Source organism: Apodemus sylvaticus, chromosome 3, assembly GCF_947179515.1.
Source record: "Apodemus sylvaticus chromosome 3, mApoSyl1.1, whole genome shotgun sequence".
Classification (NCBI taxonomy): domain Eukaryota; kingdom Metazoa; phylum Chordata; class Mammalia; order Rodentia; family Muridae; genus Apodemus; species Apodemus sylvaticus.
The window spans coordinates 154,627,286-154,654,203 of NC_067474.1; the positions used below are offsets into that span (position 1 = coordinate 154,627,286).

General features: G+C 51.9%; 2 protein-coding genes across 2 annotated transcripts in view; one reads left to right on the top strand and one right to left on the bottom strand.

Annotated features, from left to right (window-relative positions):
* Positions 1–373: 373 nt before the first annotated feature.
* Positions 374–11,110, bottom strand: Necap2 (NECAP endocytosis associated 2). The gene is made up of 8 exons (XM_052177927.1): positions 10,982–11,110; positions 7,865–7,965; positions 6,683–6,787; positions 6,516–6,597; positions 5,497–5,605; positions 2,849–3,023; positions 1,091–1,175; positions 374–530 (listed from the first exon to the last, which is right to left on the bottom strand). The coding sequence occupies exons 1-8, from the start codon at positions 11,071–11,073 to the stop codon at positions 482–484; spliced, it is 798 nt and encodes a 265-aa protein (XP_052033887.1). The 5' UTR covers positions 11,074–11,110; the 3' UTR covers positions 374–481.
* Positions 11,111–12,744: 1,634 nt separating this feature from the next.
* Positions 12,745–26,918, top strand: part of Spata21 (spermatogenesis associated 21) — a 35,719-nt gene continuing 21,545 nt past the window's right edge. The window contains exons 1-6 of the mRNA XM_052177928.1: positions 12,745–12,785; positions 18,936–19,999; positions 20,397–20,529; positions 21,786–21,952; positions 23,527–23,675; positions 26,387–26,567. Coding sequence (XP_052033888.1) covers positions 21,827–21,952; positions 23,527–23,675; positions 26,387–26,567 — 456 coding nt within the window. The 5' untranslated portion in view covers positions 12,745–12,785; positions 18,936–19,999; positions 20,397–20,529; positions 21,786–21,826. The remainder of the gene's footprint in view (positions 12,786–18,935; positions 20,000–20,396; positions 20,530–21,785; positions 21,953–23,526; positions 23,676–26,386; positions 26,568–26,918) is intronic.

Below are 26,918 nucleotides of genomic sequence, written 5' to 3' on the forward strand. Positions count from 1 at the left end.
TTAACATTTTCAAAGAGCTGCTTAATCCCTTCCAGTGGACAGCCCATTCAAGCTGCAGCTCAAAGACTTGCTCGCAACCAGGAAGGACTCCGCTGGAAGGTACCCGGCAAAGGCTGCTAGGGACGGAGTGACAGGAATCTGGGACACCTGCCACCCCGAGAGCCAGAGCTGGGCCCAGGCCACAAATTCAATCCATTCTGTGCTTTGGGGGCTGTGTTTAATAAGGACCACTTGACGGAGGAAGGTAGTAGGTCTGGGCGTCTCTGGTGAGGAGGATGATGGGCCTGCGGGCCCTGGAGTGTTGCGCCTGTTTTCTGGCTGAGCAGCACCTGAGCCCCACCAACAGTGTGGCACGGTGCCAACTTACTGCCTCTTGTGCTCAGGCTGTCAAGACAGCAAGGCAAAGAGTCAGGGAGCATTTCCGTGGGCCAGGAGGAGGCAGCTCCCTCCCAGAAGTCGGCTGAGGAAAAAGTTGTGCAGGTCAAAACTGGACCCAGCCGGTACCTGGCTGAGACGAGCTGGAGGGGGACCTGTGAAAAAGAGTGGCAGGGTCCAGCTGCTACAGAGCGGGCAGAGAGGGCATCTGTTGGGGCAGGAGCTCTAAGCAGGCAGTCCCCAGATGGCCCAGAGCAACAGGCAACAGATGTGGCTCAAGGACCCAAGCTGGCCTGGGTGTGGGTTTCGGCTGTCTGTCCCGTTACAGGAAACAGACCTGTCCCCACAGCTCCAGAGCCTCCCATACACCTGGTCCCAGGAGCCTGGCATCTTCCCACACTGACCCCAAGGACAGCCTTAAAGCTCAGGAGATGCCTGGCCTCAAAGGTTCCGTGAAGACGGTCCTGGTCTAAAGTCTGGGTCTTGACTCTTGCCCCGGGACAACGCTTGGTGAGAACTGGGCAAGTTTGGGCCGGAGGTCTCGGACAGTGGGGAACAAGTCAGAACCTTCAGAGGCTGAGGGCAATGCCACCTGAGGCAGGGCTCTGCCCCGTGGCTATCAAAATGTCTAGCTAGAGCTGGTCTCACAGCCGGTCCAGCCAGCAATCCCGGGCTCAGCTCTGGCCACTCCCAGTCCAAAAGCCCCCCTCCTCACCCTGTGGATTTGGTGAAGTCGCCCCAGATATCAGCAGTGGCAGCGGCAGCAGGCTTAGATTGTGGCCAGAGTTCTGTGGCACCTCCTAGTGATGTCACCAAGTCCAGTGAGAGGGAGAAAAGAAACAGAGTCAGAGATATGCCACCCAAGGAGACATGTTAGGGGAACAAACAACTCCAGAGAGGGCCACATTGCCAACGACTTTCTACCAGGTGCTTGGTGGCCCCTAGAGAGAAGGCAGGAGGGAGGGTGCCAGGGAGAGTGAGTCACACCTGTGCCCTGCCCTGGCTTCTGGAGTGAAGGATGCCTCCTCAAAGCCAGAACTCCTTTCAGAAAGCCTGCAGAACTGTGTGGATCAACTGGTTAGAGCTACAGGCCCACACACTGCGGGGAGGCCACACACTGAGGCCACGTGGGCGCCAACTCCCCCCCATCCCCACTTTCCCTCTCCCCCCTCTCTCTCTTGGCTTCCTGGAGGCTTTCCCATGATGCCAACGGCCACAGTGCCATTCCTCTCTGCTCGGGGCTGGAAAACCAGATAAAACCAAGGTCCCCACTTGACAGCTTGCTGAGTGCTGAGCGTGCGTTATCTCATTTGAGCCTCAGACAGCCCCTAGGACGGTTAGGCCAGGGTTAGCTGTGTGACTGTGCAGGTCGTTTGAGCTTATTTTCTTGTCTCTCCCGTGGGTGGCAGGACCACTGCACGTGAGCACGTGAGCATGCCCACTGCAGGCCATGAGCACTGGGAGGGAAGCCACTGAGGCCAAGGGCTCCACAGTGTACAGATGGTCCTGACCAATGGTGCTACATTCGGGTCTTCAGCTTTGTCACAGCCTGTGAGGTGTTAAATGTGCGTTCCGTCTGTTTAACAGAACCTTACTCCATCCATGCTAAGTCGAGGAGCACTTGTCTGATGGCGCCCACATGCACTCAGGCAGGGACCAGGAACCAGGGGAGGCTGGGACACACAGAAGCATGACCCTCCTGTCCCTAGGGACGCCCAGCGAGCCAGCTCTGAACAAAATACTAGAAGAACCATTTCCGGATACCAGGCAGAGGCTAATTTCAACTCTGGCACTCTCCTGATCCACCTCACGTGACTGAGGTTGGGAGCCTGACTTCCAGAGAGAGGCGCCAACGTCAAAGACTCTGAGAACCAGCTTCCTGCCTAGATGCATTCATTCCAAACCTGCTGACCATGCTGTGGAAAAGCACTGCGGACACTCCCGGCCTGGTGAGGGGGTGGTAAGGGGTCCTCCTCAGCCCAGCCCACTGGGAGCAGCCCCTCAGCTTCCCAGCACCTGACAGTGGACTGGGAGCACACACTAGGTCTCCCGCCTCGCTTCTCCTGCTCACAGTGGCACACTGACAGCCACACCCGCCTCTCTAAGGATGTGAACCTTGGTCACGCTCTTCTTTCTTCCTAGAATGCTACCATCCCTGGTCCCCTGGTCCCCTTCACAGCCCGAGCTCCTCGAGGGTCCCTGCAGTGGAGATGATCAGGGCTCCATCCATTTGTCCTGGGCACCTGTGGCTCACCTATCCCTATCCCATCACATGTGAGCAGAGACCATGGTGCACTGGTGACCTCATGGCCACTGCCTACCGGAAGGGAAAGAAGGGCCAAGGAACAGAAGAACCTCAAGTGTACGCAGGACGCTCTCTACTGCCACCATCTGGTCACACAGGCACAAAGCAAGTGGAAGAAGGCAGCCACTATGGAAACAAGGCTGCCACTGTAGTCACTGCAGCACTCACCTGGGCCAGAAACTGCAGGCTGAGCCGGAGAGCCCCCCACAGACAGCTGCTCTCCAGACGGAGGGATGAGGGTAGAACTCTTGCCCCCTGGAGGAGGCGGCAGCAGGCTCAGCCCTCCTGCGCTGGCGGGCCTGGTTCTTGGCGTCCCAGCTGCTCCTTCCTTCTTTCTCATGTTCTAAATGGAAGAGAAGAATGCGAGTCAGCCACCATGCCAGAGTCAGACGCACCGGGAGCCCATGGGGACCTCCAGTCCTCAACACCTGCACGGCAATGATGTCCCAACAGCAGCAGCATGAGCGACAGCCAACCCACCCCGACTGCCTATCTAGCACCTGATCTCACAAAGTACACACTGGATTCCAGCCATACACCATTCCATCCCACAAACACAGCCCGCGCATGGACTGGGGGAGGACCGACAAGGACAGAGACGCTGGAGCACTCATGCACGGTGAGGCGAGGGAAGCTGGTCGGTGCTCTGCCGAAGCATCCAGAGGCATCCACAGTGCAGCCCAGGGCCCTGCAGCCCCAGCCTCTCGTGAGCAACAAAGACACACGCTAGGCCATTCGCAGCAGCCACGTCTGGAGCTGACCCAGAGGGAGTGCCCCCAGTGTCCGTCCTCAGCGAACCAGCGAGCAGGCACAGTGGCATGTGCCATCGCAGAGGGCGAACAAGCACAGGGAACCACATGGGTAACCCTTACGGCGGGCACGACAGTGAACGAGGGGAACCTATGTCAAAGTAAGTAAGTCTCCCACACAACTCACAGAAGTGACGCACAGACCCAGTCCAGGGCATGGGAAGTCAGGGCAGGACAGACGCTCCCAAAGGGCTCAGTCTTCTACTTCCTGACCTAGGAAAACCCCATGCTTTTAAGGTGTGTAGTGTGTGTGTGTGTGTATGTGTGTGTGTGTGTATGTTCATACATGTGGCTGATGGTGTGTGTAAGTGTGAAGACCACAGGTGAGCCCTGAAGTGTCATCTTCAGACATGTCACCCACCTCTCTGAGTCTGACCAGGAACTCAGCAGCTGGCAAAGACGGCTGGCCAGTGCGCGCCAGGAATCCTCCTGTTTCTGTCCCCTGGTGCTGGGGTTATAAGCATGGGCTACTGACACCAGCATGATTATGTCGGGAGAATCCCGGTCCTCACGCTTGCAAGGCAAGCATTTTACCGACAGTCATCATCTCCCCAGCCCTCAGGTTTGGATTAAAAACTTCTAGCCGGGCAGTGGTGGCGCACACCTGTAATCCCAGCACTCTGGGAGGCAGACGCAGGCAGATTTCTGAGTTCGAGGCCAGCCTGGTCTACAGAGTGAGTTCCAGGACAGCCAGGACTATACAGAGAAATCCTGTCTCGAAAAAAACAAATCAAAAAACAAAAACAAAAAAAAACAAACAAAAAACTTCTGCATTTAGCATCCTGGTGCTTTTCTGTACACGACACCTCAATACAACATAACAAAGCAGTGACCCGGAAACCAGCGCAAGCCGCACCAATAAAGAGAGCTGTCCCTGCATGTGACCACAGCAGAAGCAGAGGTGAAGTCCCAGCATCCTCCACATGCACCCACTTGGGCCAGTTATTTCCAGGTCTCCTACCCTGGCCAAGCCCCCTCCTGCCGGTGCCTCACTCTGTCACTGTTCCAAAGGGAAAGGCTGAAGTCATATGAGAACACCTGAAAAAAACACTACCTGGCCCACAGCTGACGCTCATTAAATGTTAGTTTCTTCCAAGCAAGAGAAAGAATCACAGTGCCACCAGTCCACTGGATTGGACTTGCATTTCTCTCAAGGGCCAGCTGGCCAACTTCAAGGTCCCAAAGCATCACCAGCATGAAGCAGGAGAGAGAAAGAAACGGTAAGTAAAGAAGAGAAGCATTATTTCAGAGTCACACACTTGCTCCGTACAGATCCACTTGGCCCGTGGCTCCCCCAACGCCTCCCAACCCCACTGCCCCCCACTCCAGCAGCAGGAAGAGAGCATGCCTGGGTACCAGGCCACCCTAACCTGCTTCTCTTCGGCAAGAGCTGGCAGGGGATGCTGTATGCATAGCTAGCCACACAAGAGGAAGCCTCGAGAAGCCAGGACAAAACCACCAGCAGAAGCCGCCCGAGACTCCCAGCATCCTCCTTGCTGCCCTCTGACCCAGAATGCTCCCAAACCTTCCTTACTCAGGCATAAGGCCAAGACTGCTCGAGGTAGCCCTCGGATTCTCCCGACCCACTCCGACTCCCAGCCTGGCTGGAAGCACCAGCGCTGGTACTGAGTGGTGCCCTGCTCCCTCACCACCGCCCGCCCTCCGGTCACTGCTTCCAGCAAGTCTTCCTGGGGTTCCTGCATTATGGGCCACGTGTTTCCCCAGGAGCCCTAGCACCAGGGCACACTCTGGTCACACTCACTCCTGCCATTCTGCAATCACATCTGTATAGGCTCTGCTCACCTTGGAAGACCATGGACACAGAGGCCTGGGGCCTGGGGCACCTCCCACGAGGCCAGCCGCTGGGTCCATTCTGCCTACGTAGATGGAACTGAGCTGGAAGGGTGTAGGCCTGGGAGGCTGTGGGCTGGGTGGCTTCAAGAGTCACAACCCATTTCCCACATTATAAATCTGTGACCCCCAAAGCCATGTGAGGGCGGGACTCACTGCGATGTTAATCTTGATGGTCTGGCCCTCCTTGAAGCCCAGGTCCAACTTGGGGCCTTCATCTGGGTTCTGAGCTTGTTTTGCAAACTCGCACTGCTGCTTCACCCACCTGGGGAGGAGCAGGGAGGAGTGGTGAGGCAGGAGCAGACTGCCCCGCACTCAGCATTCACCGGCGACCCCTTCCGCCAGGACGCCTGTGCTGCAGCCAACTTCCCAACCACCAGTCCAGGCCTCAGCTTTGGCACTGCTAAGTGTCTGCCTGGGTATCAGCTCCCTCACCAGCTGAAGGTTTAGACCAGAGGTTCTCAACCTGTGGGCCAGGACCTCCTGGGGTAGCCATTAAACCCATCATAAAACACAGATGGTTACATTAAGGCTCAGAGCATTAGGAAGGCTGAGGTCTACTGCTTTAGATCCTATGTTCTAAACATGGAGAACTAGATAAGCCCATCACGCATGGCGACCAGGTGTGAGAGCCTTCCCCTCTGGCCCTGGGCGTGGTCTATACCTTTGCTCCTACCTGGACACTCTTATGTGCTGAGACAGGGCAGGCCTAAAGGCGAAGAGCCCTACAGTGCTTCCTAACCTTCTACAATGCTCCTAGCAGCCAATGGGACAGGGGTGTCCACACGAGTGGCCAGGCACTGTCTACCTACCAGCAGGGGCAGAGCCCTGAGGATGCTCTGTCCTTCCACAAAGGACACCAAAACATCTGCAAAGTGACCTGGAAATGTTAGTCCCACTTGGGACATGATAAAGGAGCAGACCCTTAGAGCCACAGGAGCCTGACAAGGACTCTGGCAGCTCAGAGGTCACTGAGGAAGAGAAGGGACACTGAGAAAGCTAGGCCAGGAGACAGAGGCGGCACACAGCCTTGGGGACAAGCAAGAGCAGAGGCCACCTGGAGAAGGACTGAGCGGCCTGTAGCAGAGAAAGCACCCTTGGACATCTTAACAGGAAGAGCAGTTGGCTTGGGGAACAAGGGAGGAGGAGAGAATACGTCCCCAGGAAGCACTCACTTGAAATGGTCCTGTAATGCCACGTTGAAGTCAAAGGCATCCCCTCGGTCCCCAAAGCCAATACCAATAAAAGCACGTCGCCCTAGGAGGTGGGGGTGACACCTGTCAGTCTCCAGTTTCCCGAGGCAATGGCTATGCTCAGAAGAGCCCTGCAGACCCACACGTACCGTTTCCGTCTTCAATTCGGATAACGAAGTACCTGCTAGAGTCCGTCACACTCTCCACTGCGGTGCCGGGAAACTGGTCCACGGGGGCCTGCGCGAAGAGCTCCCCTGTAAGGACAGGGAGGGAGGTGAGATGGCTGCCCCGCCGGATGGCCAAAGCCTGCCCCAGGATCTGATCGACTCTATTCTTGCTGATGCCAGCAGGAACCATGGGAAGAGCAGAGCCACAGAGGACCTGCAGGTCATATGCCCAGAGTCGGCAGTTTTTACTTAATTGACAAGGCTTTCCAAATCAGACTACTTTATAATAGGCCCCATTTCTAGGGCTTTTCTTTTTTCTTATTGGGAGGCGGAAGAGGGTCTCACTATGTAGCCCTGGCTGTCCCAGAACTCACTTCCATTGACCAGGTTGGCCTTAAACTCAGAGACCCACCTGCTTTTGCCTCCAGGTGAGATTAAAGCCATGGCCAGCCTCTGCTTTTCTTAAAGATTAAGAGCTCTACTTAGCCTCCCCCCCCCACCCCACCCCCACCCCCGTGCCCACACAGGAATGCCAGGCTAGGGCTGCCACCACCCTGCTCAGCAGCATTATCTATCTGTGGCTGGCTCTAAGCCTGAGGTGATGGGCTGTCACAGATATGTCAGTCACACCTCAGAAAGGCCTAACACTAAGGAAGGGCTGGAAGAGGGGCCAGCAGGTCCTGCAGAAAGCAGAGCAGTCATGGTCCCACCCAAGAGCCTAAGACACACTGGCTTAGTTTAGTTTCAGGGACCAGGCAGACAGCGAAGCCCACACAGCCAGGAGCTTTTATGCTGGTCTTCACGCGCAAAGGGACTCCAACAGTGAGTGCCCTCAGTGTTTGGTCAAATACACCCTCCTTTTGTTGTTTGAGAAAGGGTCTTCTCCCCTGGTTTTGGGATTATGAGCATGACCACAAGGCACTGGCTAAGCCAGTGTCTCAGAAGCAGCTGGGTCACCTGGAGTGACATAAATGAAGACGGGTGGCCTTGGAGCCAGCAGCCCACCCAGCTCAGCACGTCAGCACTCGGAGGCACACAGAGGCCTTTATCTTGCAGCGACGGTTCTGCCATGGCTTTGAGCAGCCTGGCTTGGCCAGAGCCGTCTCGCTCTTGCACAGGGGGAAACTCGGGCATCTCAGCCTAACCCATGTCCTGAGCCTTTACCCGAGGTCCTGTCTTCCAGCTTGATGTAGGCCACCTTTCCTTTTGCAGTGATCCGCAGCCGGCCACTCCACGACGGCTGGTCCAGCTGCCATTCTGAGGCCCTAGGAGGACGAAAGACACTGAGCCTCCCGCTCCATGCCCCCTGTGCCAGGAAAGAGGATAGGGAGGGGCTGTTTGCTCAAGGCCATGGTGGGCAAACCTATATCACTGCAGGCCACACAGCCCCTGCTGGGCAACTGGGCTATTCTGATGATGTAGCAGGACATAGAAAAAAATGTGTACACACTGATGCTAGCCATGTCACATGCAGGGGCTGGTGAAATGGCTTGGCAGGGAAAGGAACCACTGCCAGGCCCGACAGCCTGCTTTTGGTCCATGACACTCCACAGGGCAGGAGAGTTGCCAATTCCCACAAACTGTCCACTGGCAGTCACTCACACAACAGCACACGTGCACAGATGCACACCAGCAAATGTAATTAAAGCAGTTCTTTTCTGAAATAGGGCTCTCAGTGGCCAGCACAGAACTCCCTCTGTACCCCAGACTGACTTCAAACTTAGAGACCCCAGCCAGGCGTGGTGGCGCACACCTGTAATCCCAGCATTTGGGAGGCAGAGACAGGCGGATTTCTGAGTTCGAGGACAGCCAGGGCTACACAGAGAAGCCTCTTCTGGGGGGGCGGGGAGATACTTGCCAAGAATCCAAGAATAGCTTTTTAATATAGCTATTACAGTTTTTATTTTTTTAAATTTACTTTTTGTATGTATATGGATGTTTTGTCTGCATGTACCACATTTGTGGCTGGTGCCTGAGGTGAGCCTGTATGCCTCAAGTTACAGACTCTTGTTAGCTGCTGTGTGGATGCTGGGAATTGAACTCGAGTCCTCAGATAGAGTAGCCAGTGGTCTTAACTACTGAGCCATCTTTCCAGCCTCTGTAAGTGTCTCCTGAACATGGGCTGTACCTCAGTAACTACACAAAATCTGAAGCTCAGAATTGTTATATTATGAAATAAATCTTCAGGGCTGGAGAGATGGCTCAGTGGTTAAGAGCACTAACTGCTCTTCTGAAGGTCCTGAGTTCAAATCCCAGCAACCATATGGTGGCTCACAACCATCCATAATGAGATTTGACTCCCTCTTATGAAGACAGAAGACAGCTACAGTGTACTTACATATAATAAATAAATAAATCTTTTTTAAAAAAATGAAATAAATCTTCAAAATCCTGTCTTTTACAGATGAAAAAAAATAGATCTCTTAGCTTGTGGCTATTCAAAGCTGCAGGCGGTTGGAGCTGGCGTCCCAAACCACCACAGGCAGCCGTTGCTCGCTGGCCGCTTGCTGAAGACCACAAACCTTCTCCCTTGTGGGGTTTCCTTCCCAGCTTCTTTTCCGTAGAGGAAGCAGTCCGAGGCCTATTGTTTCTGTTAAGGCACTGTGATGCCAAGCCAGCCGGCTGGCCGGACCGGCTGCGACCCTGACACCACGGAGGAAGTACAGAAGGATGCAGTCTTTGGTAGAAAGAGCTTAAAAGTACATGAGGGAGAAAAACCGTCAAGGAAGCATATACTCGGCTGTATCTCAGGCAGGAGCAAACAAGGACTCTCATCAAGGCCTTCTGTGGCTGGCTCCTCCAGAAGGCAGTTTAGGAGCAGCAGCAGCAGCAAAGAGAAAACCCCCGACACAGCGAGTGCCATGGGTACTTCCAGAAGGCTTTTCTGGGAAGTTCTTAAGCTCTCTAGAACTCTAGCCGGCCAGCTGTGGCAGGCCCACCCGAATGGAGATCTTCAGCTAAAAAGGCAGCTGGCTCAGTTTCTGTTCCGCTTACTGGCGCCGCGGGCTTTAGATTCAGGCTAAGGAGAGCCCTAAAGGTTAAAGTGCAGGGCTGACAGTTTCTTCTGTAGCAAACCAGCCCAATCTCCGGTTTGATAACAAGAAAGGAAAGGGAGGCAGCTGGGGAGATGGGTGGGTGGGGATGGGCAGGCTTGAGGACCTGAGTTTGGCTAAAAGCCAGGTCTGGCTCCAGCTACCTGTAGACCCTCCTCTATGTGGGGCGGGACAGAGAAAGGAGGCTCCCTGGGCTTGTTCAGTACCTGAGGCAACAACCGACTCCAGGTTCAGTTAGGGACCACCTCAAAGGAATAATGTTAAATCAAGAATGCAAGGCACTCGCTGGTCCTCCTGTGGCTTCCGCATCCATGGATGTGGGCATACACACCTGCACCCAAATCATACCCAGACACACAAAGCAAGCACAGGCTGACCTCCATCCTTGTTATTTTATTATTATTATTTTAAAATTATCGCACCGACACAGTAAGTGTCCAGTATGATACCCATTTCGGAAATTTGCTATGAGCCTGTGTTACACAAGCGCATAGGGCAGACGGATGGAGTTGGCCCTCCAACACACTTGTGGTACCCAACGCCTCCCTTTTCCAAACCACTGAGACACGCGTTGCCTTCAAGAGCCACCCTGCCTAAGTAGCAACAGCCCACCATTGGGCACGGGACACGTGATGTGTTTTTTTTTCCATCTTGCTCGCTTAGGGAAGATGTCCACCTTTGGGTCTCCTCTCCTAGAAGAAAGTCCTGGGTTCCCTTCCAGAGACACTCCGTGTCTTTACAGGCATTTTGTTTGTGTTTGCCTCAGGTGACTCTTACTCAAGACATGGGCGGCGGTGTCCTCCCAGCTGCAGTATGTCGTGATCAGGGGTGAAACCGGGGTCAAGAGAGCCGGAGATAGGGACAGGGTCCCTGGGCTTCGTGGGACGGATCCCCCAGATGGCCGGCTTCCCTCCCGCGCCCTCCCGGTGGGGATTTCCGCGGGTGGCAGGGTTTCCTGGGATCCCGTCAAGACTGTCGGTTAGCGCTGTGACACGGACCCGTAGACCCCGCCGAGGGAACCCGCTGCCCTCTCGGGTCCCCGGGAGCTGGCGGTGACGGTTGCCGGCGTCCCGCTGACGGCTCACGGCCAGCGATCCCTCCTAAGTCTGGCCCCGATGGAAGGAGCCACAGGACTCCATCCTTTCCGCCCCTAAACCCGACAACCCGTCCTCGACCCCCGCAGAGCATGCCGGGACCGGGGAGGAACGATTAAGCCAGGAACGGTCACCTGTAACCACGGTTGGTGGCCCGCGGCGGGATGCGGTAGACATGGACCTCTGGCTTGACACAGAGAACCGACTCGTATTCGCTCTCCTCCATCTCTACCGCCCGAGCTCTCGGGACTTCCGGCTTCTTCCCCGCCCCTTCAGGACCGGAAGTGACGCGACACGACGCCATGACCAAGTTCTGTCTTGAGCAGAGGCTCCTGGGTCACCCGATCGCTCCCGAGTGCCCTCTGCCGGGCGCCTCAGATCAGAACGATTGATCCCTGAGAAGCTTAAGGTGCAGACCAGGGTCTAATCCCGAACCTGGCTGTGGTTCAAACTCTATACCCTGGGCCAGGCTGGCTGATATGCGAGATGCCCTGCAGCCTTTCCGTCCTCCATCCATCCCTCCTCAGCGGAATTTCCTTTTCCCAGCTAACCCCAGAAGGTTCTCAGAGGCTTCTGGAGAAATCTCACTCCGCCACTTTTTATAACCTACTATGTGCCCAAGGCCCCAGTGGCTTAGCTCAACAGGAGGACGAATCAAGGTTGTGAACGAAGTTCCTGGTTGTCTTAGTCACGGTTCTGTTGCTGTGAGGAGACACTATGACCAAGGCAACACTTATGAAAGAGATCTTTTAATTGAGGGGGCTTGCTTACAGTTTCGGAGGGTTAGTCCATTATCTTCATGTGGGAGAGCATGGCGGCATGCAGGCAGGCATGCTACTGGAGAAGCGGCTGAGAGCTTTACATCCTGATCCTGGTGGGGGCGGAAGAGCCACAGCACACAGGGATTGGGTAGGGGAAGGAGGAAGGGGACACCGACAACGGTGACCTGGGCCTGACATGGGTTTTGGAAAACTCAAAGACCACTCCCCCTATCGCAGCAGGACACACCTCCTAATTCTTCTATGAGGTTGATCGCTTGTAAAAAGCTAGAACGATACAGATACAGATTGGGAGGCAAATTGATTTTGAGCTATCTTGACCCTCTAAATGGCCATATATCGCCCACCGCTGTATGTGACCTAAGATCCCTGTGAGTATTAGGTAAATCCGTTGGAATGCCCAGACACCAGCTTTCACCAATAAAGGCTAGGAATATCATCAGATAGCATCTAAGGGCCATAAATGACACTTCCCGACTTTGCTGTGACTCAGCTGCCTGATGTCTCCACCAATGCTTTGAAAAAGGCCTCCGTTTATAACTACGATTTCATCACTGTGGTCCTCTGAATGGGAATGGCCCCCACAGGCTCATATTTTTGAATGCTTGGTAATTAGGAAGTGACACTACGGGGCTGGAGAGATGGCTCAGCGGTTAAGAGCACTGAACGCTCCTGAGTTCAAATCCCAGCAACCACATGATGACTCACAACCATCTGTAATGAAATCTGATGCCCTTTTCTAGAGTGACTGAAGACACTCTAAGTGGGCCTGGGGCTAGAAGAAAAAGTGTCTGAAGACAGCTACAGTGTAATTGCATACAATGAATAAATAAATCTTTAAAAAAAAAATAAAGGAAGTGGCACTTGAGAGAAACTAGGAGGTGTGGCCTTGCTGGAGTGGGTGTGGCCTTGCTGGAGTGGGTGTGGCCTTGCTGGAGTGGGTGTGGCCTTGCTGGAGTGGGTGTGGCCTTGTTGGAGGAAGTATATTATTGGAGGTGAGCTTTGAGGTTTCAAAAGTCAAAGCCAGTCCCGGTGGCTCTCTCTTCCTGCTGCGTGCAGATCTAGATGTAAAACTTTCAACTATTTCTCCAGCATGTCTGCCTGCATGATGCCATCCATGCTCCCCGCCATGATGATAATGGGCTAAACCTCTGAAATTGTAAGTAAGCCCCAATTATGTGCCCTCTTTTATAAAGTTGCTGTGAGCCGGGTGGTGGTGGCGCACCCCGTAATCCCAGCACTCTGTAGGGCAGAGGCAGGCGGATTTCTGAGTTCGAAGCCAGCTTGGTCTACAGAGTGAGTTCCAGGACAGCCAGGGCTACACAGAGAAACCCTATAAAAATGTCATGGATTTGTTACCACACCTGGAACATGTATTCTGGTAACGTGAATCTGTGTTCCTGGGCTGCCACGCTTGTGGCACCAAAACAAAGTCTCCATTTTCATTGAGGTGAGAGTTGTATTTTAGAGCCTGCAGGTTGAAGATCAGCAAAATGAGTCATTTAAAAGGGAGTCCCAGTTGGATATGGTAGAGCATGCCTACAATCCCAGTGTAGTGAGGCAGAGGCAGGAGGATGGCTCCAAGTTTTAAGCATCATTTTTAGTAAAGAGGGGACAAAGGTGAAACTCCGCACTGTCACCCTCAGAAGCCCTAGGAGTTCCCCTCGTCCTTTAGGGACCTCAACCTAAACCAGAATTTGTGGCTTCAACATTGAAAGTAACTTCAGGACTGGCCAGGAGAATGAAGCCAAGGTGGAGATTGTATTAAAGGTATTTTAACATGCTAGGCGGTGGTGGCGCATGCCTTTAATCCCAGCACTTAGGAGGCTGAGGCAGGTGGATCTCTGAGTTCGAGGCCAGCCTGGTCTACAGAGTGAGTTCCAAGATAGCCAGGGTTACACAAAGAAACCCTGTCTCAAACAACAACAACATCAACAACAACAAACCCAATATAGGCTTTTAAGGACAAAGGGCAGGAGAAAGAGAGGCACTGAGAAAAGTGAACCCTATACAGAGGCACGGACGTGGTGTAAATAAAAGCTGCAGAAAGAAAGACATGCCGAGGGTATGTACGGCCCCAAGGGAGAACCAAAGTAACTGTCTTAGCATTAGATATTTCAGTTTGCTGTCTCTCAAGTTATATCTCAAAAGGTTACTTAACAATTCTTACTCTTTTTAAAAAATCATTTTATGTGTACAGATGTTCTCCGGCATGTATGTCAGTGTGCCTCATGTGTCCTGTGAGGCCAGAATATTGGGCATCTGCCACTAGACTTGTGGCAGATAAGGACTGTGAGTAGCCATGTGGGTTCTGGGAATTGGATCTGGGACCCAAAAGCAGCAAGTCTGGGGAGTGGAGAGACAGCTCAGCAGCTTAGGACATGTGTTGTTCTTGCAGAGGACATGGATTAGCCTCCCACTTGGAGGCTTGCACACGGTACACATATATACATGTAGACAAAACACATAACATACATAAAATAAATAACTTTTTGAGGTTTTCGAGACAGGGTTATAATCTGATGGGATAAAGCCAGACTCACTCTGATTCCACAAAAGATTTGCAGAATATATGATCACATTGTGAATCCCCAAACGGTGGCCTGGAAAAACCTGTTTCTTGTGGTGGTGTGGCTCAGCCCTGGCCCACACCTTTAATTCAAGAACTCTCTGTAAACAGGGTTAAATAAAGTCAATCATAGGTCAAGAGGTGGAGCCAGCATCAGCTGACAGGAAGTGAACATAAGAAAACACAGGAAGTAGAAAGGAGGGTCTTAGAATTGAAGGGTGTTTAAGACACATGGAGAAAGAGAACAGGCTTTTTCCTTCTGGAAAGCAAGTGAAGTAAGAAGCTCACCTGGATGCTTTCTCTCCTCTGAACTTGAAGGCTCACACCCCACTATCTGGCCCCTGAGTCTTCACTGATAAAATCAAATGTTTGGGATTTTGTTATTTTTTTTTTAAGATTTATTTATTTATTTATTTATTTATTTATTTATTTATTTATTGTTATATGTAAGTACACTGTAGCTGACTTCAGAAGAGGGCACCAGATCTCATTACAGATGGTTGTGAGCCACCATGTGGTTGCTGGGATTTGAACTCAGGACCTTTAGAAGAGGAGTCAGTGCTCTTAACCCCTGAGCCATCTCACTAGCCCCTTGCTATTTTTTTTTTAAACAACAAAAAGGTGTTGGACTCATCTTTTCCTGTAAATGGGGGTTTCTGGTGAGATTCCTAGAAAACTGGGTTAGAGCCTGCCAGCCGGCCGAGAAGGTTACAAGGCCTTGAGCCATTGGTCATCGTGCTAGAATTCTTGTTTCCCTGATAGTGAGAGGATTCTGCTGGGTTCTAAGTGGAGGGCTCCTTTCTTTTCCTCATGACCTCCTTTCTGTCCTTCCTCAGCCTTGTCTGTGTAGGAGTTCAAGGACAGGCGGGAGCTACGGGCAAGACCCTGTCTCAAAAGAAACAAAACAGAAAAAGAACTCCTACTGTGACCTGGTCCCTTTGTTTGTGTTTCTTCTGACTTGGGGTAGGGTTGTGGCAGGGTCTCAAGTGTCTCAGGATAGCCTTGAACACAGGAGCCTCCTGTCCCAGCTCCCGGGTACTGGGAGTCCCTGAGTGTGCCACTTCCGGCTTTAAGATGGATTTCCCATACAATAAGGAACACGGTGTTAAATTCCAAATCTACTTCTCTTCCACCATTCTCTCAACGCACCTGTTTTTATTGAGCATCTACTGTGTGCCAAGTCTTCTCTAGGGAACTCTAATTGCAACCATGATTTCCTGACCACCCTCAGCTCCCTCTGCTCCCCAACCCTGATTTTTTGGGACGGACTCTGTAAGTTCTATTTAATAGTGTCTTAGTCAGGGTTTCTTTTTTTTTTTCTTTTTTTCCGGTTTTTTGGATTTGGTTTTTTCGAGACAGGGTTTCTCTGTATAGCCCTAACTGTCCTGGAACTCACTCTGTAGACCAGGCTGGCCTCGAACTCAGAAATCCACCTGCCTCCGCCTCCCAGAGTGTTGGAATTACAGGCGTGCGCCACCACTGCCCGGCTTTAGTCAGGGTTTCTATTCCTGCACAAACATCATGACCAAGAAGCAAGTTGGGGAGGAAAGGGTTTATTCAGCTTACACTTCCACATTGCTGTTCATCACCAAAGGAAGTCAGGACTGGAACTCAAGCAGGGATGTTTCTTACTGGCTTGCTTCCCCTGGCTTGCTCAGCCTGCTCTCTTACAAAACCCAAGAGCACCAACCCAGGGATGGCACCACTTGATCAAGGGGCCCTCCCCACTTGATCACTAATTGAGAAAATGCCCCACAGCTGGATCTCATGGAGGCACTTCCCCAACTGAAGCTCCTTCCTTTCTCTGTGATAACTCCAGTCTGTGTCTAATTGAGACACAATACCAGCCAGTACAAATAAGAATAACCTCACCTAATGTATTTGGGGAGGAGTTCTAGGGACCCAACCTACAGCCTAGTACATGCCCAAGCAACTGAGTTAAATTCCCACTTTTTTGGAGGTGAGAGAGGTAAGGAAGGAGCTCATTTGGCTCCAGTTGGCCTGAGTACATGGTAGCAAAGGCTGGCCTTGAACTCCTGGTAATCCTGCCTCCCCACCCCAGTGCTGAGAATCCAGGCGTGTACCGTGTCTCCTTTATACAGTTGGAGGATCACACATGCTAGGCAATTCGTCAGCTGGGCTCCATCGGCACCCGCTAACTTCTAATGGCAAAAAGATACACATACCAGTATTTTGTAATATTTTAATTTAAATGATGTGTGTGTGTGTGTAGAGCAGTTCTGAACCAGGGTTTCTCTGCACATTCCTGTTGGTCTTAGAACTTTTTTTTTTGTTTTGTTTTTTGTTTTGTTTTTGTTTTTTGAGACAGGGTTTCTCTGTGTAGCCCTGGCTGTCCTGGAACTCACTCTGTAGACCAGGCTGGCCTCGAACTCAGAAATCCGCCTGCCTCTGCCTCCCAAGTGCTGGGATTAAAGGTGTGCACCACAACTGGTGGCTCAGATTTTTTTTCTATCAAATAGTAAATAAATATTTTTTTTTTTAAAAAAAAGGACATTGGGAGCTGGAGAGATGGCTCAGCGGTTAAGAACACTGGCTGCTCTTCTGAAGGTCCTGAGTTCAATTCCCAGCAACCACGTGGTGGCTCACAACCATCCTTAATAAGATCTGACGCCCTCTTCTGGTGTGTCTGAAGACAACTCCAGTGTACTTACATATAATAATAAATAAATCTTTAAAAATAAGCTGGGCGGAGGTGGCACACGCCTTTAATCTCAGCACTTGTGAGGCAGAGGCAGGAGGATTTCTGAGTTCGAGGCCAGCCTGGTCTACAGAGTGAGCTCCAGGACAGCCTAGGCTACACAGCAAACCCTGTCTTGAAAAAACCAAAAAAACAAACAAACAAACAAAATAATTAATTAATAAAAAAAGAACTTTAGATTTCTTTCTTACACGACAAACTCAATAGGGACACAGGGCTAAAGGCAGAGTAAACCACATGGCTCATAGAAGGAAAAAATAGACATAAATCTGCTCTTTGGGGGATTTACATTACAACAAACAGATACTTCTTAGGTAGGACTTTAAAAATATAAGCAACGAGGGAGGAAAAGAGCTGGGTCCTTGGGTGCCCACAGAATCCAGCACTTGAGCCGTGGAATCAGGAGGATTGAGAGTTCAGAGTCATCCTGGACTACTTAGTAAATTTAGAGCTAGCCTGGGATGCATGAGACACTATCAGAGAGAAAGAAAAAGAAATTAAGCAGCATTAATTAGGGTTGCTTTACAAGTAACAGACACTTGAAAATACAGTCCAAGTAACAGGAGAAACTCGATGCAATCCTTACAGAGCATGAGAGACTTGTAGCTAGAATGTATAAAGCAAGAGAACACACCCACTGAATAAAGTGGGTGCACTTGTCTTTAATCCCAGCCCTCGGAAGGCAGAGGCAGGCAGAGCTCAGGAAGTTCGAGGCCAGTCTCATCTACAAAGAGATTTCCAGAACAGCCAGAGCTACGGAGAGAAACCCTGTCTAAAAAAACAAAAACAAACAACGCTCAGTATGGAATAAGAGTAAAAACAGTACGAATGGACAAAGAGGCTCGGACCATGTTTCTCCAGAGAGGCTTTGGAGCCACACACAGTGAGTTTGCATCTTGGCTAAAGAAGAGTCAAAGCTAATTACCAGCAAGGCTTAAGAGGGTGGAGGCGGGGCCGCGGAGAGGCGGGGCCGCGGAGAGGCGGGGCCGCGGAGAGGCGGGGCCGCGGAGAGGCGGGGCCGCGGAGAGGCGGGGCCGCGGAGAGGCGGGGCCGCGGAGAGGCGGGGCCGCGGAGAGGCGGGGCCGCGGAGAGGCGGGGCCGCGGAGAGGCGGGGCCGCGGAGAGGCGGGGCCGCGGAGAGGCGGGGCCGCGGAGAGGACTGTGCACTTTAGAACTCAGGTTCAGCTCCCAGCACCCACACAGCTCAAGCTCATCCCTAACCACAGCTTCAGGGGTTCGAAGCTCTCTTTCAACCTCTTGTCGTCTGCACTCACACAGAAAGGCACACACATGCACACACGCGCACACACACAACTGCTGTGGCCTGCCTCTTGTAACATAACTAGTCATTGTGTAGTTCGTCTTCCTTTTGCTCATAAGGTGAAATTAAGTTCCCGTTCTCAGACTCCGCTTCCCAGAAGTGATTATCCATAGCTGACACTGAAAAATTCTACAGGTTCATAAGCACTATGGCTGTATTACTTAGGTTCTGTTAGCTCAGTGCCTGTTCACCCCCTGACCACCAGCCCTCACTTAGGACCAATCAGCTTAAAAGTCAGCTGATACTACTTTAGCTAGCTAGCCAAAATATAATACTGTTTCCACCCTTCTGAACTTCTGGACTTGGTTTTTCCTATAAAAAGCCTGCTCTAAGAACAGACGGGCACCATAGTTAGACTCCCAAATCCTTTTTTGTGGTCCTGATCGATCAGTCTTGGGGAAAGCGTTCAATAAACTATTCTTTTTTGTTTCTTTTTTTTTTTTCCTGTTTTTTAGAGACAAAGTTTATCTGTGTAGCCCTGGCTGTCCTGGAACTCCCTATGTAGACCAGGCTGGCCTCGAACTCAGAAATCCACCTGCCTCTGCCTCCCAAGTGCTAGGATTAAAGGTGTACGCCACCACTGCCTGGCTTCAATAAATTCTTCTTGCTTAACTGAGATCAGCGTTTCTACAGTTTGTGTGGCGATTCCTGAACCCCAACAATAACTTAAAAATAAATGTGTTTTTTTTTTCTTCTTATAGGAGGGGCATTTGGAAGTTTGCCATCACACAGATGAAGGCTGAGGACACTGCTAAGCTGTATGAGCAAGTTTCTGTTACAGGCCCAGAACAGCAAGTCCACAGCACCAGAAAGATGGTTGCCAAGGAATGAAGTCCAATAGAGGGCTGGAGGCAACGGCTGAGGGGTGTGGGATTCCCTATGTGCTGACACAATTGTCAAGATGTTTAACGAGGGAACCCAACCCTGTGACTGTGCTAACAGTCACTGCGTGACAAGTGGGCTTGTTTTCCTTCCTTTCCTTTTCTTTTAGTTTATTACATTTTATTGTGGGTGTGGGTGTGTGTGTGTGTTTTACAGAACACTGAGCCATTTTGCCGATCCCATAGGTAGACTTTCATAATCAGACTGTATGGTATGTGAGGCACAGATCAATTAAGCTGCCAACAACAACAAAAAAATGGACTCGGGCTGGGCAGTGGTGGCACAAGCCTTTAATCCTAGCACTCAGGCAGAAGCAGGCAGATGTCTGCGAGTTCAAGGTCAGCCTGGTCTAAAGAGAGAGTTCCAGGACAGCCAGGTCTACACAGAGAAACCCTGTCTTGAAAAACCAAAAGAAAGGGTCAGGGGTGGGTCGGGCAGAGATCAGGTGCTTTGGAAGAAGGACGGAGCCTGTCCTTGTCACCCCTGTCCCAGTTCTGTCCCTTGAGTCTGTGTCCTTGGCCAGGGGTTCCCCTCCTTGTCTAATCTGTCAGCTAGCTACAGATGGGGTCTTGTCTTCCTTGGGGCTTCTGCCCCCTTAAGTCTGTGGTTTGTAGAACACGGAGACCTGAGGATTCCGGGGTTGGGATGGAGACGGTGGACAAAGGAAGGTGTGCCTAGGGTCTGAGGAGATTTTTCCCAGAAGGGACAGCCCCCTCTGGGAGCAAGACGGCTCCAGGGAGGAGGGATGGTTAGGGGAGCCTTAATGGGAAAGAGGTGGGGGGAAGTTACAGACCACAGGGGAAGAAAGAGAAACACTGCCACTGCCACAGCTGCTGGTGCCATTTGAGAGCGGAAGTGGAACAGGAGCTGCTATTTCCCACAGGTAGGATGGGGGTCTGGTGTCGTCGGGCGCTTCTCACCGGGTGGGGTGGGGTGGGGTGGGGTGCTGGGTCCGGCTTGCTGTGGGGAGAGGGGGCTTGGAGGGGCAAGAGGAGAAAGCTGGGTCAGCAGAAATTATCAGGGGACATATCCTCTGTATCCCTTGGGTGAGCGGGGCCCTCGTGGTGTCCCCAAGGCCTGGCAGCTGAGTGGTACAGTGGGTCGCCCTTAAACAGGGAATGAGTGGCCCAGGCTTCCAAGAGGCCGGACAGCCCTGTGAGAAGCCCATGTGGAGAGCTGAGCAGATGTGGGTCGGAATCGGGTTCCTTGGAGATGGACCATGTGGCGTTGGGCAAGAGGGTGGGCGACCCTGAGCTACTGTTTCCTCCTCTGTACAACAGGAAGAGCTGAGCCATACCTCACGGGGCTGTGAAGAGAATCCAGCTCAAGAACTTCCAGCAGAGAGGAGGTCTTTCCGTGGGCAGTAGCTGGCCTGCTGTGGCTTAGAAAGGAAAAGGCCCCGAGATCCTTCAGGTCCCGGGCTCCCCCTGGAGGGCTTCGGAGGGTGTGGGGCTGGGGCGGGACTGACCTTGCAGAACTAGTAAAGCTAAGATACCACCACCCATGGAAACAGTGTGGAGGTCACCCTAAAGCAGCCCGGGCTGGGTAGACCGGGCGTAAGCAAGAGGATCTGAGTCCAGTTATCAGACCGCTTGCTCTGTGTGTTTGCTAAGGCAGGGGTGGGGTCGGGGGTGGAGCATATGGGGAGGCAGGAGATGGTTCAGTGGTTAGAGCACTGTCTCTTCTTATAGAGGATCTGGGGACCCAGCACCTACATAGTGGCCACAAACATCTGTAATTCCAGTTCTAAGGGATTTGATACCCTTTGCCCTCCCTGGGAGCCTGCCTGTGTGCACATGGTGAACAGACACTTACATACACACACACAAACACACACACATACACACACACACACACACACACACACACACGTAAATTAAAAATGAATAAACCTTAAACAACAAATGAAATCAGGCAAACGGCGGGTATATGTCCTATCCACTTGAAATACCAGTGCTAGTGAAGCAAAGACAGGCAAGATCCCTGAGGCTCACCCAGGGATAGCCAGGGCTACACAGAGAAACCCTATCGTGAAAAACCATGCACTGAAGCAGCATTTACACCTGGGCACTCTGTGTGTGTGTATGTGTGTGTCTGTTTCTGTCTGTCTGTCTGTTTCTGTCTGTCTGTGTCTCTCTGTTCTCATGTAGCCCAGGCTAGCCTCAAAATCACAATGTAGCCAAGAACGACTTTGGACTCTAGATCCTCCTGTCTCTATCTCCTGAGATCCTAGGCCTGGGCTGCCACACCTGGCCTTACCTGGTGTTTGTGTGTGCGAGGCAAACTCACTACCAACCAGCCCCCTAACAGGCTCTCTTTTAAGCGAATACTAGTGTTTTAAAGGCTCTGAGAGTTTCACTTTGATGAGGCTAGCATCCCATTTCCTCTCCATCCTCAGGAAGGGCTCGAGGACAGAGCAGGATTGTGCTGTGGGAAGTGGTAGAGATGTGCAGTTTTGCACGGGCGTGGGTTCGAGCCTCCTCTGGACCCTGGGCAGGTTTCCTGAGCTCATTGCATTGCACAGGGCTAGCTCCTGGCTAAGCGCCAGCCTGGCTCGACTCCTTCCCTGAGGCTGATCATGGCAGGCAGGGTTCAGGTGCACTGCAGATGTAGCGATGGGGTCTCAGGGCTGACAGGAGCCTGACTGAATGTCTCCATGGTAATTGCAGCTTATGCCCCTCGCTTTGGGAATCTTGCTGGCTCCAGGACAATGGAAACCAGAAACACCCACACGCACCTAGAGAACAAGGCGGAGGCTCCAGCAGTCCAATCAAGCTCTGGCCTGAGCTCCACCAAAAAGAACACAGATTCGGAACCCACGGTCTTAGCCGGTCAGGTGGGTGGACCTTCACTTCCGTTTCTGATCTCCATCCTCCAGCACACATCGCTTCCTGCCTTTTTGTCTGTCTGTCTATTTGTTTTTCCAGACAGGGTTTCTCTGTATAGCCCTGGCTGTCCTGGAACTTGTTCTGTAGACCAGGCTGGCCTCCAGCTCACAGAGATCCACCTGTCTTCACGTCCCGTGTGCTGGAATTAAAGACAAATGCCACTACATCCAGTCCTGGGCAATTCTTAATCCAGCTAAGTTGACAACCAAGGCTGACCATCCTATATCCACCTCCGCCAACCTGACACACAAAACATGTTTCTAGTCCGGATCCTCCCAACAAAGCCACCATATTAATATGGCAACAAGAGATGTCTCCACTGGCAGAGGCAGAGCCCGATCCAGTTGCTTGCTTGATCACCAACCAGCTGGTAACCAGGGCCTCGATATGCCAACCTGTGTGGGGACATTTCCCACATGCCACACGGCTTCTAGAGGAGAGCTGGGCAAACATTCTGGGTTTCCTTTGCTCTGACTCATCTTCTCAGCAGGCAAACATGGGGTGCCAATCCCGCTATTTAATTAGCTCTCTGCACCCTCATCAGCCTTCTGTGTGTGTGTGTCATGGTAAGGATTACCTGGATTAAGTCTGTTGAAGCCCTGCCTCATGGTAGGTACTTGCTAGAATTGGCTCCCACCAGTGTGTTCTTTTTATCTTTTTTCTTAAGATTTACTTATTTCATGTATGTGAATACACTGTCACTGTCTTCAGACACACCAAAAGAGGGCATCAGATCTTATTACAGATGGTTGTGAGCCAACATGTGGTTGCTGGGAATTGAACTCAGGACCTCTGGAAGAGCAGTCAGTGCTCCTAACCACTGAACCTTCTCTCCAGGCCCAGAACATTTTCTTAAAACAATTTTGCCCACTAGTTAATGAACTACATGGTGTTTGCTAACCTTTTGGGAGCTAGGTTGGCTTGAGGTCTACTCTACCAGTCACAGATTGGCAAGAGGGAGACTGAAAAATCAGCCCGGCAGTGGTGGCTCACGCCTTTAATCCCTGCACTTGGGAGACAGAGGCAGGTAAATCTCTGCGACTTCAAGGCCAATCTGGTCTTGAATTCAAACTCCAGGTCAGCCAAGAATATACACAGAAACCTGTCTTGAAAAACGAAACAAATTAAAACATAAAAATTAAAACATCTAGTGGTGGGGCACGGTGACATACACCTGTAACCTCAGGATTCAGGCTGAGGAAGGAGGATCTCAGGTTCAAAGCCAGCCTAGGCTATGTACCACAACCATTGTCTCAGCCCAGCCCCTGGGCTATGGGAGGAAGGTACTGAGGGGGCACTGGCACTCTCTCAAACAGCCCTCAACATAATCCTTTGGCTCATATTCTGGTTGGCCTCCGGAGTCCACAATGCTATGTACCTCCAGGCTACCTGCTGGTCCTTCCTGTCACCTCTTTCTAGCACCTCCCTGACAGGAGGATGGACAAGAATGAACAGGCCAAGGGCCTCCAGCGCCTGGGTCAAGCTCGGCTCTTGAACTGGCCCAGACACATCTCTGTTTCAGATTGGACTCACAGATGGCTTTGAAAGGGACAGCAGAAAGCAGCATGTGGCTCCTAGAGGACCAGAGAGGGAGCTCCGACACACAGGATCATCCCAGGATGGGTCAGGGGAGCTTCAGACCCAGGAGCAGAGGCCCTCAGCAAGATCAAGGTGAGTTGTGTGTGTGTGTATGGGGGGGGGGGGGTTCCCTAGCAAAGGGAGTCTGAAGAGAACTGAGAACTTCCAGCCTAAGGCAGATCTAGTGACTGTAGCTCTCTCTGCTGCTCCCCATCTTCCTGCCTCGTCCCTCTCCCCTCATCCCTACTGAGGAGCAAACCCAGGACCTCGAAGATGCTTGGCCATGGCTCCGTCACTGATCTGTAACCTTGACCCAGTTCAGAGCACCACTCAAACTAAATTATTTCTATCCACCCGTTGGCACTCACTGCGGCCTGGACAGGGCCACCTTCCACGTGACTATTCAAGGGGAGTTTGTGTCTTCCTCAGCTTCAGATCGCTCCTGCCTGGCGCCAGCCCTGGCACCAGCATGGTAGATTCCCATGGTAGATTCCCAATAAGCATTTATTTGCTAAACCAATAGAAGACTCAACAACAAAAAAAGATGTCAAGGGGCCAGGCTTGGTGGCACATGCCTTCCATAACCCACCACTTGGAGGGTGGAGGGAGGATTGGTGGCCCAAGGCTAGCCTTGGCTACATGGTGAGTTTGAGGCTATCTTAGACCCACTCAAGACAGCGTCTAAATAAATAAATAAATCAAGCCGGGGAGGTGTTGGCGCATGCCTTTAATCCCAGCACTTGGGAGGCAGAGGCAGGTGTATTTCTGAGTTTGAGGCCAGCCTGGTCTACAGGATGAGTTCCAAGACAGCCAGGGCTACACAGAGAAACCCTGTCTCGAAAAGACCAAAAATAAATAAATAAATAAATAAATAAATAAAAACATAGACAAACTTACACCATAGGGTCAGCGCGATGTCTTAATGAATGAAGGTTCAGACCCCAGGGGTTACCTGAAGGAGAGTTGCTGAAAGTTGCCCTTTGACCTCCACGTGCCTGTGCCCGCTGTAGCACATTAGCCTGCCATCCTCCCCACCTCCCCATCCCCACACAAGGTCTCTATATTATATAGCTCTGGCCATCCTGGAACTCATTAAGTCAACCAGGCTGGCCTCAAGCTCAGAGATCGACCTGCCTCTACCTCCCAAGTACTGGAATTAAAAGGTGTGAGTCGCCACACCCAGCTACTGTTTGGGATTTTATGGGCTTGCTCAAAAGCGTGGTTATTGAAGGGAGGAAGGCTCATGCGGCCCCACCCTTCCTGAGGACCATACAAAGTTTCTGGTTGCTGGGGGAGGGAGAACATTTCTTCAGTGGTGTAGCTGGTGGTAAGGTGCCTGCCCACATATCTACAAATAGCTCCCTGGGCTCCTGTCAGTAACCTTTATGAAGCTCAGTCAGTCACTAACAAAATAAAAAAAATAAAAATAAAAAACAGATATGAAGAGCTGGAGAGATGGCTCAGCGGTTAAAAGCACAACTGCTCTCCCAGAGGTCCTGAGTTCAATTCCTGACAACCACATGGTGACTCACAACCATCCGTAATGGGGTCCGATGCCCTCTTCCGGTGTGTCGTCTGAAGACAGTAACAGTGTACTCACATACATTAAATAAATAAATCTTTCAAAGAAAAACATGAAATGAAAAGGGGTGGGACTCGTTGGGAAGAGGGAGGGGGTTAGAGGAGGGGGGAGGGGCAAGGGAAGGTAATGAGGCATGAATATGATCAAAATATTTTATGCCCATTTATAGATGTCAGAACAAAACCCATCACGTTGGCCACATACTAATGTTAACACGGAAAGGAAGAAGCTTGCGCAGGAAGGCCCTTAGCGTGTTAACCATGAGCTATGAATATGGAGAGTTAAGTCTCCGCTAACAGCTAGCTGCTCAGGCATACGAAAGAGCCGCAAGAAGGAAGGCCCAGGCGAGGGTGGCGGCGTGCCCCTGGGATGGCAGCACAGAGGCAGCTAAGGCAGGGCTGGTAGCGTGGGAGCGTGAGGCCAGCCCAGGCTGCAAAGTGGAGTCCTGTCTGAGGGAGGAGGCGGGGGGGGGGCGGCAGCTGGGGCAAGGGGGTGATGAGAAAAGAGAAACTCCAGGTTAAAGTGAGGACAGAGAGGCACAGGTTCAAATCCTGATGATACCTTTAGCTGTACCACCCTAGGCCCACGTTTCTCAACCTTTCTGAATCCTAGTTCTTTCTGATTTTTTTTTTCTGGTGTTTTGGCGTGTTGGTGTGTGTGTATGTCTGTGTGTGCACCTCTACATGCACATGTGTGTGCACATGTATGTGTGTGTGTGTGTGTGTGTGCATGTGTTTTACTGGTGATCGAACCTAGGGCCTTGTGCATGCCAGGCAAGTATTGTAGCTATTGAAGTATACACCCAGCCCACATAAAGTCTCTCTCTCTCTCTCTCTCTCTCTCTCTCTCTCTCTCTCTCTCTTGAGAAAGGCAACACAGAATCTCATGCATCCCAGGCTGGCTTTGAATTTATTCTGAGGCTGAGAACGATCTTTAACTCCGGGTCAGGCCCTCCCCTCTCTGCCTCCTTACACTGGGGTTAGAGGTGTGCACTGCCAGCATACATTCCTTCTCTTTCTGAAAAACCACCAGCACTGAAAGGGTTAAACCCTAACCACCTCAACATCCACATCCAGGAGACTTGGAGTGTGGACCAGTCCTTCCCTGACTCTCCCAGGCAATGAGCATGCACCCCTGGTGTGCCTAGTCCTAGGCAGGCTTTTCCGGGACAGCAGCCTCAGGCCTGAGGGAAGAAGTGACAGCTGTCCGTTTTCTCCACAAGGACAACCCACGAGGGGCAGAGGGAGCTGCAGGCTGGCCAGGAGCAAGCTCAGCCTAGTGGGGATTTTGTGACCTCTGAAGGGCGGCCACATCCAGCCGTGCAGACCAAGGACCAGCAGAAGAGATGGCAGAGCACCGAGGTCAAAGAGATTCTTCCTACTGAGAGCTGCCCGGTAACCAAGGTAACTAACCCCAGGAGATTGGGGAGATGAGTGTGGGTACCATGTCAGGGTGGGAGTGGGAAAGGGCCCCTGTGCCCTCCACACAGACGTGCTTGTGTTTGCTGCAGGCTGTGCAATGGAGCGGGTGACACTCAGTCTCCGTGGGTCTCTGGGTGGTTTGGAATCAGAGTGTTTCTTAGGTCTTGTTCACAGAGAAGTCCCTACGGGGACCTGGGGACAGGGCAGGGACGAGGGCACTGTGACAGATGATGCTGGGAGATGCTGAGCTTAAGAGACTGGCTGCGTCTGTGTCCATCTGTCCATCGTGTGTATCTGTCTGTCCACATGTCTGTCCATCAGTGTATGTGACAG

What these genes read in the sequence shown, in the direction of transcription:
- Necap2 (XM_052177927.1), bottom strand. Translation starts at nt 11,073, where the DNA reads ATGGAGGAGAGCGAATACGAGTCGGTTCTCTGTGTCAAGCCAGAGGTC. An exon ending in GCATTACAGGACCATTTCAA is followed by an intron (nt 5,606 to 6,515) that starts GTGAGTGCTTCC and finishes GCTCCTCCCCAG; the next exon opens with GTGGGTGAAGCAGCAGTGCG. An exon ending in GACTTCACCAAATCCACAGG is followed by an intron (nt 531 to 1,090) that starts GTGAGGAGGGGG and finishes TCTTTTTCACAG; the next exon opens with GTCCCCCTCCAGCTCGTCTC.